General features: G+C 40.0%; 1 protein-coding gene across 4 annotated transcripts in view; it reads left to right on the forward strand.

Annotated features, from left to right (window-relative positions):
- Nucleotides 1-1,914: 1,914 nt before the first annotated feature.
- TRIQK (triple QxxK/R motif containing) overlaps nucleotides 1,915-18,469 on the forward strand; it is a 62,131-nt gene continuing 45,576 nt past the window's right edge. The window contains exon 1 of one of the 4 annotated variants that reach the window (XM_027678856.1): nucleotides 1,915-2,014. Coding sequence is in view for 1 of the 4 variants with exons in the window: in XM_027678676.1 (XP_027534477.1) it covers nucleotides 4,447-4,480 (34 nt within the window). In the remaining 3 variants the exon portion in view is untranslated. Of the gene's footprint in view, nucleotides 2,015-2,450; nucleotides 4,533-18,469 lie in introns of those variants that run through there. The other 3 variants (XM_027678676.1, XM_027678943.1, XM_027678770.1) reach the window with 3 other exon arrangements.

Raw genomic sequence — 18,469 nt, forward strand, 5'->3', positions numbered from 1 at the left:
GGTTACCATAATATAGGAAAGATATTAAGCTACTAGAGAGTGTTCAAAGGAGGGCAATGAAGATGGTGAAGGGCTTTGAGGGGAAACCATATGAGGAGTGGCTGAGGTCAGTTGGTTTGTTCAGCCTGGAGAAGAGGAAACTGAGAGGAGACCTTATTTCAGTCTACAACTTCCTCAGAAGGGGAAGAGGAGGGGCAGGCACTGATCTCTTTTCTGTGGTGACCAGTGACAGGATGCAAGGGAATGGCCTGAAGTTGTGTCAGGGGAAGTTTAAGTTGGATGTTAGAAAAAGGTTCTTTCCACAGAGAGTGTTTGGGCACTGGAACAGGCTCCCCAGGGAAGTGGTCACAGTGCCAAGCCTGACAGAGTTCAAGAAGCGTTTGGACAATACTCTCAGGAACACGGTGTGACTCTTGGGGATGGTCCTGTGAAGGGCCAGGAGTTGGACTCGATGATCCTTGTGGGTCCCTTCCAACTCGGCATATTCTGTGATTCTGTAAAACTAGGTGAAACTCAACTAGAACCAGATGTACTTTGCTACTAGAACTCACACAGACAAACTCCTCAGCAGTGGTTTATATAATGCAAAATCAGGTAACTGAAAACATGGATTCTGATATTTCTTTATATTTATTTACTTTGGTCGTGATTATGCTCATGGATATTTGAATATAGCATTATGTGTAAAACGGCAATCACATTCAAATAGCTGGTATACGTGAATTTTGACTGCATAATCACAACTTGGGTTTAATTGAATCATAATAAAACAATCAAGAAATCAAAATAAACTATTAAAATATTTTACATGTATATGATTCCTGGCTTACTATTAGGAGTATGAATGAAATAAATTATTGTTCAGAATTCTGAACACAGAAGTTAGAAAAATCAGAGGAGGCGCTCACAGCGGATGTGACACCACCAGTCCCAGAGGGGGGCAAGATTGCTTGGGAAGAAAATGTAAGGTTGTGTTCAGTGAGCCGCCATGTTCAAAGCAGCTAAACACCCTTAGTGTGAAATTTCTTGGCAAAAAAAAATGTACAAGAACAATTTTGTGTCTCATCACTCAAAATCAGGACATTCTGTCTTTCTAGGAAAGCTGTATTATTTGTTCAGCTTGCTACAGAAATGACTGGAGAAAACTCTGTGGTTTGGTATGTGTGCCAGATACAAACTGAGTCATCAACTCTTCTGTAGGCTCGCTCTCCACTCTGTATGCATGTCACCTAGGAACATGGGAAAGTTCAGCTGGGTACGGCTTTCACTTCCGAACTTGCAGAGGTAAACAAATGCAAATATTTCTTTTTCGTGTATCTTTCCTTACAGGGGAGTGTTACACTTGGTTATCAAGTGCCATTTTGCAGGAACCAAGGCATGCACCAGCAATACTAATCAGTAAGCTGTTCCAAGAGTCAGCGGCTTGCTTCTTGCACCAAAGTAAAGCAATTATCTATTGCAGAGGACCTAGCATCATCTCAAGGTGGCAAAAAAATTATCTGACAGGGTTCATAATTTGCCATGTATTATGTTTTTATGACCTTAAATTCCCACTTAAGTGGGCTTGTGATGGTGATGATCGCGGTCTGAAACTAGATTATCTTTACGGTCCCTTCCAATCCGAACCATTCTGTGATGTTAAGGTGCCTAATTGCTTTTCACTCTACATGTCTGGAGCAACAATTCGGACACAAGTAGGAAATAGCGGTAAAAAGCGAGCAGAGTGCGTGAACGGGATATGCTGAAACACTCCACGGCTGAGCTTTCAGCCTCCCCCAAAACACTCTCCCCACAAAACCCAAAGAGACAACCGGGGGCCGCAGGCAGGCCGGAACCCTCCCGCCTCCGCAGGTGCCGCGGAGCCGGGGCCGGGTCCAGGATCGGGCAGAGCGGGCGGGACCGGGAGGCGGGGACGCTGGGGAAGGAGGTGGCGGGAGCCCCGCTAGCACAGGAAGTCGCCCCGCCGAGAGAGGAGGGAGGAGGCAGGAGGCGGAGTTGTGCCGCTCGGCCCAAGGTACCGCGTCGCGTCCAGGGCAGGGCGACAGGCCGCGGCCGCCGGGCACGCGGGGCTGTCACGTCGCCCGCCCCTCCCGCGCCGCGGGGGCGCCGCCATTGGCCCCGCGCACGGAGCGCCCGCCAGCGCGGCCAGCACGCTGACCGCCGCGGGGCTGCGCGGCCATTGGCCCGCGGGAAGCGCTCCGCGCCGCGATTGGTCGGAGTGCGCTGCCAATCGGGCGGCCTCGCCCCCAGAGCGCGGGCTGAGGGGCCGGAGCCGGGGCCGGGGGCAGGAAATGCTGCCGCGCTGTCCTGTGCTGGGGTCGGGGGTGTTGCCTCACCCGCAGGGAGCCCCTTTGGCTGCCTGGGCTGCTTTCCCCGTACCAGCGAGTGGTGCCGCGCTGGGTCCCTCACCAGGCTACGAAACTGGAGGGAAACAAACCCCCCGCTAGGGTCTCGTCGGCGGGGCCGTGTTGCAGGCCTGGCCCGGGCCCGCCGCTGTGGCCGAGCTGGCGGAAGCCCGCGATGCTTCCATGTGAGAGTAGCTCGCGGTTTTCCCTCGAGAGCGCGACTCCGCCCGTGCTGACGGCCAGTGGGATGTGGTTGGTGTGAAACCCCGCCTGCCCGGGGTGTCGCGGTGTCTGGAGCTCGACAATCCGCCGCTCTGTGTGTGCTGATCCCACGCGCTCAGTGAGACCGGGACGTGCCGGAGCCGCTGCACGTGTGGTGTGTGGCGGTGCTGGGTGTGTTTGGCCGGCTGTGGGTGTGCAGTAAATCTGATACAACCCGGAGTTGTTGAGCTAGCTGTGTTTACCTTCCAGGCGTGAAGCGTTCCGGGTACATTGGGCTCCTTTGTATTTTCTGCAGAGTGCGCTGGTCGTGGTTGCGCTCAGAAAATCCTGGACGGAATTATGTGAGAATATGTGAGCTGCAAAACTTCTGAATGTGAGGTGTTGGCAGGGGATTCTGCCACCGTGTTGGTGTGACTCGCAAGCTGCTCCACCTTCCATCAGCCTACACAGTTACGAGGACAGAGCACAGCAGTACCAGAAAGCCCCTTTGAAAGACCTTATGGTGTAACTGGGCTGTATATACAGCACACATGTTCACACTCAGTAATTCAATTACATGTCTTGCAGGTTTTGAGTTCTACCCTGTTGGGGACCAGGCTCATTCCTAAATAGCTAATCAGAATGAAAGAGTACCTGTTACTAAAGATATATTGACTTTCATCCAGCCTTTGCTGCTGATATGTGACTTCTATAGTGGAAAACTGTATAAAGTGATTTTTAGGGGATACACAAAATTCTACAAATATGGGGAAAATTGAACCATTTTTAAAGTATTGCTGTTTGGCATGTCATCCTTGGCTGAATCACTTCCCATTGAATCACAAAACAGGCTAGGGACAAACTTCATTGTTCAGAAAATAGTTTGTCTGTTCACGTAAGGAAAAATTTGGCAGGTTTTTTTGTTGGAATGATCATCTTTGATCATGAATTAGTACTATTTACCTTGTGGGACTTCTTTTCTGTCTTCATGGAAGCAGTGAAGTTCTAAGCCTACTTCAGGTCAGTTCTATAAGTGTGAGCACAGAGGAAACAAAGTGTTGACTTTGAAATAAATTAATGCAAACAGTTGACAGTTTTTTTAAAAAAAGGTGAGTTGCTCACTTTTTTGTTATTTTTCCCTCAATATGTAAATCCCTTTCGTAATTTATTTTCTAATTTGTAATTCTATAATTTATGTATAGTCTTCTAGCTAAACCTGTTTGAGCAGGGATAGATCAGCACAAATAGATGGCCTCAAGAGGTTCTTTTCAACATCAACAATCCTGTAATTCTGTGAATTTGATTTATTAATGTAGCCAAGTAGAGATTACAACGAGGTTCTACAATTGACTTCTTAGTCTGCTTTAAGTAGTATTTTGTATCTGCAAAAACAATACAGAAAATACTCAGTTACTGTTTCAACACAGATGTGGGAGCTCTTCAGATATCTAGGTTTTGAAAGATTGCTTCAAATCAAATGACTAAAGCAGAGATTCCTGTTAACATTGGTAAAACTCCCCATATAATTAGCTTTAAATCTTGTATCAAATTACATACAAAGACGTATATGTCTTTCTGTTAAATCACATAAAAACAGGACTATTTCAGATGAGCAGCTGAGTTCCAGAGTTTAATTACTGCATTACATTGAATGACCATGATTTTTCCATACATCTTTCCTTAGCAAAAGGTAATATGCAAGGAGATACATACTTTCTTCATAAAATCAGAAGTAAAGGCAGTGATTTTATTACTGGGGCTTTTTTGGTTGTTTGGTCTTTTTTTTCATAAACTTGAATGATACAGAATAAGCTTATATGCATTTGAAGGTTCCACACTGACTTCTTCCCATTCTGTGACTTCATAGCTCTCGCTGTTACACTCTGCAGCCTTTTCAGAGATGGAAGCCAGTTTGTGTGCCAGTTTTGTAGCAGGTACGAGAAAATCCTCCCTGTTGGTCACAAGTACAGAACGGAGACTAGTCATGTAAGATAATCTGTCAACCTGCGGTACTCCCCAGGGTATCTTTAGGATTTACCTAATTCAAATATTTCGGCCAAATCCCACAGCCCAGTCTAAAGGGCAACTTAAGCTCAGTGTACTTTGTTGCAGCAGCCAGGAAACCTCTAGTTTTAGTAGATGCTACATAGAAAACAAGACAAGGCTTTTTTATTTTTTGCAGTGCAGTGAAGATATTTTCCTTGGATTTTTCTGTGAAATTAGTTTCTTGAGACCATGAATTAATTTTGGCTAGATAATTTTAAATGTCTTTAAAAATGGATCAATACCATCAGGATTAGTTATTGCAGTTAGATTTTTAGAGTTTCTGTGAGATTCTTCTCATAACTAGGAAGTTGCTTTGTGGGTTTTTTCCTTTGCAATATTTCCATATTAATCTAAATTTTTCATTAGGCAAGACAAGCTGTGAATTATAGATGAGGATAGGATACTTTGGAAAGTCTTTATATGTTGCTAAAGTGTTCTAATGTTACAAAATTAGGTTACTTGTTAAAAAACCCTAAACCAGTTTAATATCATCTTGAAGAACTGAGCCACCGTGTTAAGTGCTTAGGAAGAATAAGTGAATTGTTGTGTTTACACATTATGAGATACATAGAGAAAATGCAACATAGATGGTTGTAAGGTATAAACAAAGAAGCCAATGATTTCCATTTGCAGTAGAAGTCTCCCTCAATCCTCTGACTCTCATACAATACTACTGTTGTAATGCAGTTACTCCTGAGAAACAAGACTACGAACGTCAATGTTTTCTGACACAAATGCTGCTTTAAATTTTTCTGCTCTTGTGGATTTTTTCATTTGCTTGCAGGTTTACTTTTGATTGAGGAAAAAATGTGAAGAGATTTAAGGAATAAATACTAACTGTCATTTTTTTGAAATAAAAAATGAAGCGCATTTCAGTGAATAGCTATTCTCATTTCAGATGAAGTCTGTAATGATTAAATATTAAAATGATCCATGGTTCAAATTAATATAAAAACTTTTCAGGACATTATTACAAAGATTAACATTTTTAATGTTTTAATACTTACATAGTTTATCAATCACAGACACAGTGAAACTGTTTTTAGTTATGAAGCTGATGATGCCATATATTATTGCAGTATTATGTACAACATATCTTATGTATCTTACAGCTCTTTAATAACCAGTTTTATTCTTGAAGTATTTTTTGACACACAAAATAAGCAGTAACAATTTTTTTCCCTTTTGAGAAGAAGATAAAAAGAAAGGGTATTTCCGTAAAAACTGTGGTGTTTGCCGTTGAGGAGGGAACTCTGTTTCACATAATGACAAACATAGATGGTCACTGGTACAGCAACAGAAGAAGAAAAAGTTCTTGCTTATGTTTCCAAATAGGAGTTGAATTAATGCAGCTTTAATATCCCAAAATTATCTACAACAGCCTATGATTCCTGATACATTTTTATTTGTTAGAATTATGTTTGAAGGTCATGGGAAAATGTCAAGGCATCCCAGGTGCTTTTGTATCACTAGCTGCGCAAAGATACTCCTGTAGTTGAGTAGGTTGAGTAAACACTTCAGGCATTCTTGACATGGACAATGCTAATTCCTTTGTTTCTCATTTCTTGTGCATTTTTTTTTAGCCACAGGGCTAAAAATCAGCATTAGTGATTTTTAAGTTTTATTCTGCCTCTCTAACCACACACTGCAGTGATACAATGGAGCTTTACACAATACAGTTTATTGTGTCCCAGGACTTTTTGCAGTTTTAAATATGATAATTCATACGTCAACAAAATATTGTTTATTCATGTGTTGTGATTGTTCTTGTCATCATCCTTCACTCAGTATGTTTTACCATCGAAAACAATGCAGAATTGGGAAGAAACACTGTGATGAATTAGCCAATGTAAACCCAATAGCAGTTGTAAAGAAGGATGGTAAATGGGAAAGGAAGGGAAGAGTGCAATAGAAATCCAGGAATAGATGTTGAGCTGGAGAAGTAAATAAATGGGGAAAGACTGTTCTGACAGCAGAAGCTTATGGTGTGAGAAGTCATTTACAGCAGAAAGGACAAGTGTGAGAGAGGAAAAGAGCAGAGGTTAGCACTAATATTGAGAATAATAATTTAATATTGAGAATGGTATTGGGAAGTTAAAATCCAGAGGGCAAGCTGAGGCACACCATTTTGTACACAAGTTTATTGTCAGCTATTAATGCTGTTTTTTCTAGTCTTAGGTAAGACAACAAAATAAAAGGTGGCATTTGTGTCATCTGTAGTTGGTTGCCTCTAGCCAGAAACCAAATTTATCCTCATGTATTTCTATTGAAATCAAATAAATAATGGAACAAAATAATAACCTTTTATGTCATGAACTGGTTTTTATACTGGGAAAACAGATTGGGTTGAAAACGTAGCAGATTTCAAAGTTTCAATTGTTTTCTCTCCGGCTGTCTTGTGTGGTGTAAATGAAGAAAAGGTTAAGTCTACCCATGATAATTCCTTCTCACATTTATATTATCAATCAGCCTTTGTATCTTTTTGTGCTTTTATCCATTGTGTTTTCATTGTAATCTTTACATATGAAGTTCTCAATTCTACAAACTCTTACACTGAAATTTATTCACAAATGGCTCTGACAGATGTGCCGTGGAAGCCTTAGATGCTGTGGTTTAAGATGCTGCCAGCTGGTCTCTTATCCCCACCCCTCAGACTGCAGTCTGTAAGGAAGAGCCAGCAATACCTGCGCCTCAGTTCGCTTCCCTTGCCTGAAATCACATTTCTTTTGGGTGACTTGTGCTGATGCAGAGGCTGGGAATGGGATCCTAGGTCCTGGGGGCAGATCTTACACCTTCTTGTCCTTTCTTACAAGTTGCTCACTCCAGCAGAAAGATGATTAAGCACCTGGATCAGCAACATCTTACAGCCTCTCAGACACTCAAAACTTGTTTATGAGACCCCCCTGTATTTTTAAGTTGAACATGTTTAAAAATTTCTATTTTAAATTACCTGTATTTTCAATTTGTTACTGTACCAAGTCAGTGTGGAGGACATCTCCATACTTGGTTTTACTGTACCAATCTCTACTTAAACCTTTACCCCATGGTTTTGTCTGCTCTTAAAAGTGATCATACCTAAAATCTTATATAAAAAACCACAGATCTTTCTTTCATATAATATGTATGCCATAGATTTGTTCAGGTTTTAGTGTTGCTCTCATTGTGTGTGGAGCTGATTATGTTGCCTCCAATTAAGATTGCATCAGTTACTGCTGGACCAGTTTTGTATTACTTATACTCTTGCCAAAAGGAAATAGTTAACCTGAAGCAGTGTTTTGTTTTTGTGTCTTGACTGTCAAACTGAAAGTACATTATTTATATAACTAACATTTAAATTTGATTAGGTCCTTGATTTACTGTTACTCAACTAAAATTAATTTAAAAATTAGGACTGTACAGTAAAATAAAATGGATAAAGAGCTGGTGAGCTGCCAGCACACAGAAATAATGGCTGGAGGCCACTGTCAAAGGTTGAGAGTGTTGAGGACTTTTCCCCAGTGTTTGTGTGATGTGCTTTGCAGTTTTGGTCAATTGTCTGTGTATAAACATAAAAACAATAGTGACAAACAGTGGATGGTTCAGTGATTGCTGGACTGATAAAAAAAAAAAGAAGTTTAAAGCAAGGCTGAGATCATGGTAACAGGAGTCTGTTAAAGTGCAGTTTATCTAGGCATGTGGAGGAGCAAGGAATGCTGGAGGTGTGTGCAGAATGGAAGATTTTTATCTTGTAAAGCTGTGACTGAGGGAAGACTTGGGGGTTAGTGAGGAAGCTCCTGTAGCCAAAGGGGATTCAAATGCAGGGCAGTGTCAAGAAGAGCTGATGCTGCCTAGTAGAAGCGAGGAGAGAGGTAGGAGCATGGTTTAAATCCCTTTAATAAGACCAGGGCTGGAATGTTGCATCTAGTTTTATTTCTATGAAAGCCATGTCCTGAAAAATTTGAAAGCATGATGAAGGTCCTGAAAGACACAGACTTAGTTCTGTTAATAGCACTGCCCTTGGTAGGTGGGCTTGAGAGTGGGTTCAGGTTTGCTGTGTTCGTTCTGACCCCACGTCTGCCCTACCTCACCCACTGTGGACCTCAGCAAGCTCTGTTACCTCTCCCACCCACGTGGCTGCTTCAGAGGCCCTCCTACATACATAGTGTTGAGTGTCCTGGGTGAGGCTATGCTACATCTGTGTGAATTTATCGTTTCTTCCCTTTACAGAGGACATGAAAAGCATTGTTTCTATTTTGTTGTGTATGTATATATATATGCATTATATATATATGCAGCATGGAAAGCTTTTTAGAATATGTGTTTCAACTAACTTAAGTATGCTTATAATGGAACTGCTAAGAATTGCAGCAGCTGATAATTTAGTGAGTTTTTTAATTCTGAAATCACAGGATGGTCAGAGCAAGGGTGGATGTTGCTTTCTTTGGAATTTTTTGACGTTATTTAATTTATGAATGAATCTTTCTGTAAATTGGAGTGGAAAGGTTAATAAAGCGTTCTTAGCTGCTTACTTTTTTTATCTGAAAGACAGGATAATTTGAAAGCCTGTGTTATTTCACTATCTTTCTGGGTATATGAAGCTAGAAACCAATAGGCTAAATAGGAAGAGGGTATTGAGGGAAAATTATTATAGAGACAAAATCTATTGAAAAGAGCTTGAGACTATTTTCGTTTTAAGTACATCAGTGGGGTTAAATAATATTAGTAACTTCTATTAGAGTTACACATCATAATAATTTAAAACAAAAGTTCCCAGCGCACTTGCTAATATCCTTTATGGCTTCAGTAAAACACATCTGAAATAATTTGCAAAGCAAAACTTCTGGATGAATTCTTCCAGCTCTGCATGGGAAGAGTGCCTGTTTATCTTCATGCATGTTTATAGAGACTCGTGGAAATTATGATCTAAATGTGGGTACCATACTAAAACATAGCCATATATGCAGAGTAAAGAATTCAAAGCACTTGCATTCTGTCATTTATTGCACACAAGTAATGTATATTGTATAGGCTTGGTTCAATTCTGTATTCTGACCATAGAAGGACTCTATAGAATATGTACTGTATCTTGAGAAGACCTTCAGGGGGATGGAGTGGTGTGTAGAAAAACGCTCAGGACAGTGGCTCTCTGACCAAACTTGTTTCTTGTGTGGTTTTGAGCCTTCAGACTTAAGCACAGTCATTGCTGAAAATAGTGAAGAGCTGGAAAGATGTACTAAAGTGTTATACATTTTCATTTACTCACTGTATTAAAATAAATAGATCAGTGTGGAAACACTGGGACAGCTGCAAAGCTGAATGCATTGGATAAAGTATTTCAAAAAGTAAAAGTGGAAGCAACTTAGCTAAAGTCCTTTTCAGAGTTGACCCGGCTCTCCTTAAACTTTTAAGCTTGGTTACGGAGCTGTACAGCTATTGGGACAGTAGTGACCAGATGGGGCAACTGTAGCAGGAAGAGAGCAGACCTGCAGTTTCTTGTGATGTTGGTTTGTTCTAACCAAAACCAAGCTGAATTCATTTTACTGTATGCTCTAGAAGGTTTTTATTTGTTGTTTTTTTATGCCATCTACAAGGCTAGATTTCAGGCACTGCATCCCTCTTCTCCCAATGTGCAGGAATGCTGCAAGTGGGCTTTTGTGATGGTTTTTTTGTTTGTTTGTTTTCTTTATGGCAGTGCTGAAGCACACATACTCCTTTGACTCTAGCTAAAGGCATGTGCAAACCCCTAGTGCTTAAAGAGATGCCTAGAGTGGAGTGGATTGTCATCTGCCTTTTTATCTCAGGCTACCGTTCCTGAAGAAATGCTTGCAAGCTACTCATCCAATAATCTCTTTTAGGAGTCCCATAACTATTCCATTCATAACTGGTTTGAGGTATAGGAATCTCTAATCAGAGGTATTTTTTTAGACCAGAGAAGGCCAACCTTTCACACGTCAGAATCCAGGATCTTAAAAGATGTGCCATCTCCTAAAGCATCAACCCATCAAAAAGTGTTCAATTTTGTATTTCACTAATACTTTTATAGTAAGTAGAATTTCATGTGTACTGTATGACTTGAAACATCCACAGTAATGTTTTTTTTTCAATGTGTTTGTCTCGGTGTCATCCTTTCCTTTGGTGTTTTTCTGGACAATGAACCCTGCAGCAAAATGTCTTCCTTGTGACACATGCACACTGTTCAGGAGCAGAGGGAATAGATGGGGTAGCAGTCTCCTCCCACCCCATTCCCATTAGTGGGAAAAGCCGTGAAAAGAGCCCAAGCAGACATTTGCACAAATAGTTGCATCCAGCACCTTCGAGCATTCATATGACGTTCTGCTACTTCAACTGATACTTTTCTGCTGGTTGATAATTTTCCTTTTCGCTGCCTTTCTTCTCAACTGCACTCCATGCTTTTCTCTGCCTTAAAGTGAGGCAAGTAAGCAGTTTACCAGATTTTCTGATGGCTATCAAAGCTTATTTTTTCATTTGGTGCATAGAGGTTTTAGCCTGATTTTGATCCATGCCTTTAGTTCAATTTGTGTTCAAGATTCAGATTTTTGATGGATATGAATGATCTTACATTCTCCTCTTTGCCCAAATAGAATATAAAGCTCCCAAAGAACTTACTTTATTCTTTATTTTAAAAATCATTGCCTTTAATGGGATCTCTAGGTAGGCTTCAGGAGAGCCAAGTCTTGAGCAATTTAGATATAATCTGCAGCGAGTGTGCTTGGCCTATTGTTTTGAACTACTTCGAAACTACTGAGCCAATATTATTTAAGCTGTATTAAACTCTTCACCCAATTATGGTGTAATCCTTCAAAACCAATAGAGTAGGACTTGGTTTTGAAAATGCTGTTGCTAACATCTATGGGTCTGTTCACTAAGCCTGGCTGTTAAGCTCATTATTAAGTGCTCCAGGGCTGAACTTAACATTTTATATGTTAACACTAAGTTAGCTACTGGTTTATCTACTGGGTTTTGCCTCAATTTTAAAGAAGAAAAAAGTACAAAAAAAAAAGATGTATTGTGTTAATACCAATGAAATGCATGTCAACTTTATCTTCTGATCTTTATGGGGAAGATCTGCATCTGGACTCAGTCCTGTGCCATGTGGTCTAGAAAGATACTTTTTGAGCAGGGAGGTTGGACCAGATGACCTGCTGTGGTCCCTTCCAACCTGACCCATTCTGTGATTAACAGGTTACACTATGTTTAATCAGTTACTGAAAAATGGAGGAAAACATAAATGCCAAACCCACCAAATTAAAACTCTTTACACTTCATGTTTCTTTTGCCTTGTGACTAGAATAGATTTATTTTTTTTAAGCTGAGTTGCTTGCCTGAACGCCTAATACAGCATGTGAAACAAAACATAATGCATAAAACTATTTTCCTTCCTTCATAGATCAGTCTATTTAATACTTATTGAGCTGTAGTAGTTTCAGAGAAAGGAAAAAAAATGTGCATTCATTCTGAACACTGGATAGAAAGATTACCTTTTAAGTCCTTTTGAATACCAAGTTTAGTAATGGAACTAATAATTCAATTTTGCTGAAGTGTTACGATTAGGTCTACGTGGACTGAAGTATTATTTGCTGCTGTCATTTGTAGTGTGCTTTCAACTTTTGTAAGCTTGCTCGGGGTAAGAAGCGTAGCAGTCATTAGGCTATAAACATGGTGACCAGTTTAGCAATTAATATGACTTGAAATCACGTGATGGAACATTGTGTTATATTACAGTGGAATATGTCACAGAAGGGCATATTTGTCTGTTTCCCGCCTTTGTGCCTGTGTGGCTTATTTGTGGCTGTTTTCTCTTTTGGTTTTCAGTTATTAGGTTGATTTTATTTGCTGAGAGTTGGGTTTCTGCTTGAATGATAGACAAATTCAATGAAAATGGAGTCAAAATAGATGGAATATCAATATTAGAATTAATGGGGAAAAATTAAGCTGAAACTTAGCCTAACATACTTCAAAAAGCATTTTTTTAAAACGGCGTGAGAAGAAAGGAAAAATTCCGCAGTTTCAAACTGTCTTGTTTTGATGTATTACTTCAGAAAAACTACTTCAGTTTTTATATAATTCACTCAGAAATCTTGTGGTTTAAATAGTCCAAGATAATGCAAGGGAAAAGAAAGGCACAATATAAACAAAATGCATGATCAATTTTTGTGTGTGTGAATAACTTAAGAAGTTACAGGATTTATTCTCACTGAAGGTCATTATCCCATTTTACAATACTGAAAACTTTGTGAAACCGACTGTCCTCTGGATGGTCGTGAACTGTAGTTTAAGATGAATATACTAAAGGGAAGAATAATTATTCCCTAAGTATTTCTTCTCACTTAAGGAAGAACCAGAATTTCATTTCCATCAAAATGAGCCTAAGCTTAAAAACGTACAAATGAGAAATTAACAAGTGTATATAATTAAAGCACTCAGGCTTATAGCAAACTATATCTCGTGGCAGTCCCAGGAAAGAAGTATCTAGGAAAAATGGAATTTTTGTCAGTTCCCAAAATTAAAGGGAGAGGAGAATAGAGAAGTTATTTTCTCATTTAAAGAAGGGAAATCACTCTTTCCTTGCTATAACACCTTTTTTTTTTTTCTTGGTTTGGAATAAGACTTCAGTAAAACCATGTAGGATTCTATTAAATTCAACTTCATAACATATTAGAAGTGAAGTGCTTAGGCAGACTTAGCTGATTTTGAAATTTAAGGTCTATGACCTCTAGCTTTATACCTCTTATTTAAATTATTCCCTACTTCATCAGAGGAAATGAGTGCTGAAGGGGTGTATGGTGGGCATCAGAGAGGGAGTAAAACTGCCTGGATTTAACTGAACTTCAGAATGTTCACTTTTGACGCTTCAATTACTGAGGTGGAGCAAATAATTGTTTCTCATTGTTGCTCTTGATTCGATGAACTTTTAACTCTGGTGGCAGAGGGTGTGTGCTTCATTTCTGTCTTGTGCAGTTGAGGTGGTGGTGATGTTCTCGGCATTTCCCCTCATACCACAAGAGGTGGCTGTACAGCATCTGTGGTTGCTCCCATGGAAGCTGTATCCATCCTTGGCAGATGTGCCTCTGGGCATTGGGATAGTCTGGATGTCTATTCTCTTTCTACCCTTTTTAGCTCTGATTTCTACCATAGTCCTGTGTCTGTCCCCTGCACCTTCTGCACCCCGCCTCCCTCCCCCTCAAAAAAAGGAAGTTTAGACAGATTCTGTTATTTTGAAGAATGTTATTCTGAAATATTGCATATAGTGTCATTTATTGTGTAATTTTCACTTTAGCAGATATTGCTCTGGGAAGTACTGCATTTTGAACTATCTGTCAAGGCAGAATTGAACCACATGTATACTTTTTTCCTTGATGAACTTCTTTAAGGATATCTTCTTGAGACATCAGTGCCATCATAGATTCATAAAAATGAAAAAAAAGTTCATCCTTGAATGTTTGGAATTTTAAATTTGTTAGATGAAAATCTATCTTCATATTAAATATGTTTCACAGATGGTATAGCTCTACTCATATCTGAAGTGAGTAGGGAATTTTTTTCTGAAGACAAATATCATCCTAATAATGAAAAGTAAACATAAGGTACATAGAATCATTACAAATAAGAATATTCTTCTGCAAAATGTCATACTTTTTTATTACAAGTATAACACCAATTGCTAAATAGGTATCTTCCGTATAACTAATGTTTTTATTAAGTGAGCTTTGGCCTAGTACATTTTGATTCTTCTTCCTGTAGAAGCTGTGACGAACTATATTCTACCAGGAATGGAAGGAATATTTTGCCATTTTTAATAACCTGTTTTTGCTTAAGAAAGTGTAGTGGGTTGACCCTGGCCAGATACCAGGTACCCACTAAAGCCACTCTTTCACTCTCCCCTCTGAAACTGGACAGAGGGGAGAGAAAAAAAACAGCTAAGAATTCATGAGTAGAGATAAGATCTGGGAGAGGTCAGTTACTGATTACCTTCACAGGCAAAACAGACTCAAAGTGGGGATAGTACTTATATTTATTACTAACAGGATAAGAGCCAAAGAGTGAGAAATAAAACAGTCTTAAAAACACCTTCCCCCCACCCTTCCTTCCTTCCATGTTCTCCCTCTTCCCCCCCAGCGGTGCAGGGGGACACAGAATGGGGGTTGCAGTCAGTAGTTATTTCTGCCACTGCTCAGGGAGAGGAGTCCTTCCCCTGATCACGAGGGGTCCCTCCCATGGGAAACAGTCCTTGATGGACCTCTCCAGCGTGAGTCCATCCCTCAGGCAGCAGTTCTTCCCAAACTGCTGTCCCGTGGCTCACTCCTCCATGGGGTGCAGTCCTTCATGAATGAGCTGTACTGGTGTGGGTTCCCCACAGGGGCCACAAGTCCTACCCGGGAAAAACCTGCTCCAGCATGGGCTTCCCTCTCCACGGGCCACAGGTCTCCGGCCAGACCCTGCTCCATCTTGGGCCTCCCATGGGGTCACAGCCTCCTTCATGCATCCACCTGCTCCAGGATGGGCTTCTCCATGGGCTGCAGGTGGGTCTCTGCACCCCGATGGTCCTCCATGGGCTGCAGGGGCACAGCTGCTCCACCATGGTCTGCACCACGGGCTGCAGGGGCCACGGCTCCGACACCTGGAGCACCTCCTTCCCCTCTTTCTACCGCGGTCCGAAATGGGAAAAGGATCACGTGACAGCACAAAGGGGTTCGAGCGAAGTAGAAGGCTGCTCCGAGCTATCACATTTTATTCTTGTCAGGAATTCACTTATATAGGGTAGGATGGGGAAGGTTCCAGAACTGGGAGTGGAGACACCATATATGGAAGGGGTAGGAGGAGCTCAGGCCTTATTAGGGTATAGGAGAGGAGAAATGTCCAAATAAAGGCATTTAGGGGAGGAACAATACCAAATAAGGAAATACTGCAATGCAGTACATTCTAGCCAATCAGAAACAAGGAATAGAACATAAGGGAATAAACATATTAGAATTCGATAAAACTGGGGTACAAAGCTTTTCAAACCATTCATTAACAATTTTATAACTGTCCTTTAGTAAAGTTAGTTTCTCTTGTCTGTAATGACGAGGTTTTAAGGCATCAGCAAGTGTCCACGTGCCTCTGTCATCTTTCGTACACTTCTCGCCATCTTTGGAACTTCTCCCAGTCTTCTCCTGTGCCCGCCGCATCCTTCTGCACTGACCTTGGTGTCTATGTTGTTATTCCCATGTTCTCACTCCGCTCTTCCCTGGCTGGAATTTCTTCTGTGCAACAATCTTTTGTTATTAAATATGTTATCACAGAGGTGTTACTATTACTCCTAATTGGCTCAGCCTTGGCCAGTGGCAGTAAGTCCATCCTGGAGCTGGCTGACATTGGCTCCACAGGACAGGGGAAGCTTCTAGCAGCTTCCAACAGAAGCCACCCCTGTAGGCCCCCCCCGCTACCAAAACCCAGCCACAGAAACCCACTACAGAAAGCAATTTTACATAAATACAAAGTCTTTTTTAAAAATCTTGTTCAGGTTTTGCAACTCTTGAAATTTTCACTTTGTTCCTGGCTGTGAGTAAAGTTAATGATAATCTTTTCAACTCTTCAGATGTTTAAAAACATTTAGCAAAAGTATGTAGATTTTTGGTAAAGGAGCAAATGCAAATATTTAGGCCTAAATATTCCCACCAAATTTTAGGCACCCTGAAGAGGTTTAGGAGCATAACAAGAAAGCAATATTGCCGGAGGTGATCTGCATTCCTTACCATTACATATCTTTCTTCAGCCATTACAAAGGGAGCAGAGGTGGCCTCCTGTATAACTTGTGTGTCTCATGTTCTTGAAATTTAGTGGAACTAATCAGGGCTGTTGATGAAATTTTTTTTTCATAATATATTGCCTTAAGATTTTGAAACATTGAGGGGAATACACTCAAAATTCATATGAACTATTACCTGTGTATTGCTTTTGTTAAAAAAGTGCAGAGCTAATTTCATGGAATTTGTAGGTACTGTATAGCTATCAAACAACAGAGCGAACTCCTTTCCCTAGAGTGCAAAGGGCACTTAGTGGAAGTAACAATATGTGTTTTGTTCCTAATGCTTACGTGAAGCTGTGAAACAGTCTGATTTATGTCAGAATAAAAGTTGTAGTTCCTTTATGATTTGAATCTTGGAATGTGGTACAGCGTTTGTTGTCCTTATGTAGAAAGTTAAGATTATTTTAGTATCTGTTCCAGCTGGAGTTATGGATCCTGATTTTTTGATTAATTTTCCCAAATTTAATTGAATTTAAATCACCTCTGCTGCTTTCAAGGTTAAATTAAGAAATGTTAAATTCCTTTTATTAAAAGAAAAATAAATAAATCCTGAAATAAAGCAAAAGTAGATTCTGCAAGAAGCAACATGGGTAGGGTACTCTTTCCTTTGAAATAACAGTCTCATCCTTTGAGAGAGACTTTCCAGAGGAATGGTGAAGACTGCTGTAAGACTTATCAATAAAACATGAATTTGTTTTCCAATTTTTTTGTTTGTGCAAGGTTTTTTTAGTAGCGGTGGTAAAGATTTCTAAATTCTTTCTGTTGGCTGAAGTATGGTTGAAGAATTCAACTGCATTATTCTTGCAGTTCTGGTTGCAGGCTTCTTCTGCTGCTATACAGATAGACCTTAACTACTGTACTTCAGCAGTATACCAAAAAAAGCCAATTAAAATAACCAACAGCAGTTATTTCCAAAATACCCAAAATGTTCAGATTATGAACTTCATTGCATCCAACAAAACAAATGAAAAAGGAATTATTTTTAAGGTAGATAGCTATTTGCAATTAAGGATGAGCACATATAGAGATGCTGAAGACTTGGTACAATAGTGTTACATTTGTAGTGGTTCTTTTCTATCCTGAAGTTTTACTTGCTTTTCTCTCAACTGACTAGTAATACTTCAGCTACAGAACCAGTCATTTCAGTGATTATTTCTTTTAAATGCTCTCTGTTAGGTAACTTACTGTTGAAGAATACAGACATACTATCAAATATCACTGCTAAGAAAGTTTGTGTGCATGAACATATGTATGTCTTTTGAGTGTTCACTGGTTCACATTTTAAGCTTTATCACTGTTATTAATCATTTGTATTGCACCAATAATGTTCAAAATGCAATCATTGTGCTATATAGTTCCTATTCTTATTTTTTATTGGTATTTTTACAATCATTCATTATATGTTTTCTATTTCATTAAAGAAATGCTGCTTCATTTTCTTTTTTTTTGTTGATGTACAAAATGCTATGTATACATCAAGATTAGTGAACTGGGATTCAAACATTCCCGTAGCCAGACCTTGAATGGACATTCAAACTAGTTTTTATCTCACAAAATACTGTTGGTAGTTGAAGATGATAGTAGGCAAGCTATTATGTGTTTTAATTATTTTCAGCCACTGCTGAAACACGTGTGTTTCTCTGAGAGTATAAACCTTCAAAGGTGAATTCCTAGAGGGGAAGTGAAAGGGGGTGAAAAAACAGTGAAGGGTACCACAAAAACAAAGATGTCTTTTAATCTTGCAGTATCTCTGAAGTAGAAATAAACAAAAAAATCATTCGTTTGGGCCTCACTTTGTTTTCTTAAAACCATCTTATATAAAAGCTTGAAAGCTGAGGACAGCTCACGTTGCCTTCGTATTGTCTGAAATTACTCTTGAAGTATTTATAGTTGCCAGTAAAAGGAGCAGTGGCAAGCTCCTTATGTGTTTTTTAAAATTGTTATGTAGTCATTAAAATTTCAGGGAGTTGAAGGCTGCTTGGGATGCATGCAGCATGGCAGACTGCCTATCCGTTTGGTTTGGTGAAGAAATTCAGAAGTCAGATCCTCCCCTTGCTGATGTCAGAGACAGCAAAATGGCCAGAGACTT

Source organism: Neopelma chrysocephalum, unplaced genomic scaffold, assembly GCF_003984885.1.
Source record: "Neopelma chrysocephalum unplaced genomic scaffold, ASM398488v2 Primary Assembly neopelma1_22, whole genome shotgun sequence".
In the NCBI taxonomy this organism is placed as follows: domain Eukaryota; kingdom Metazoa; phylum Chordata; class Aves; order Passeriformes; family Pipridae; genus Neopelma; species Neopelma chrysocephalum.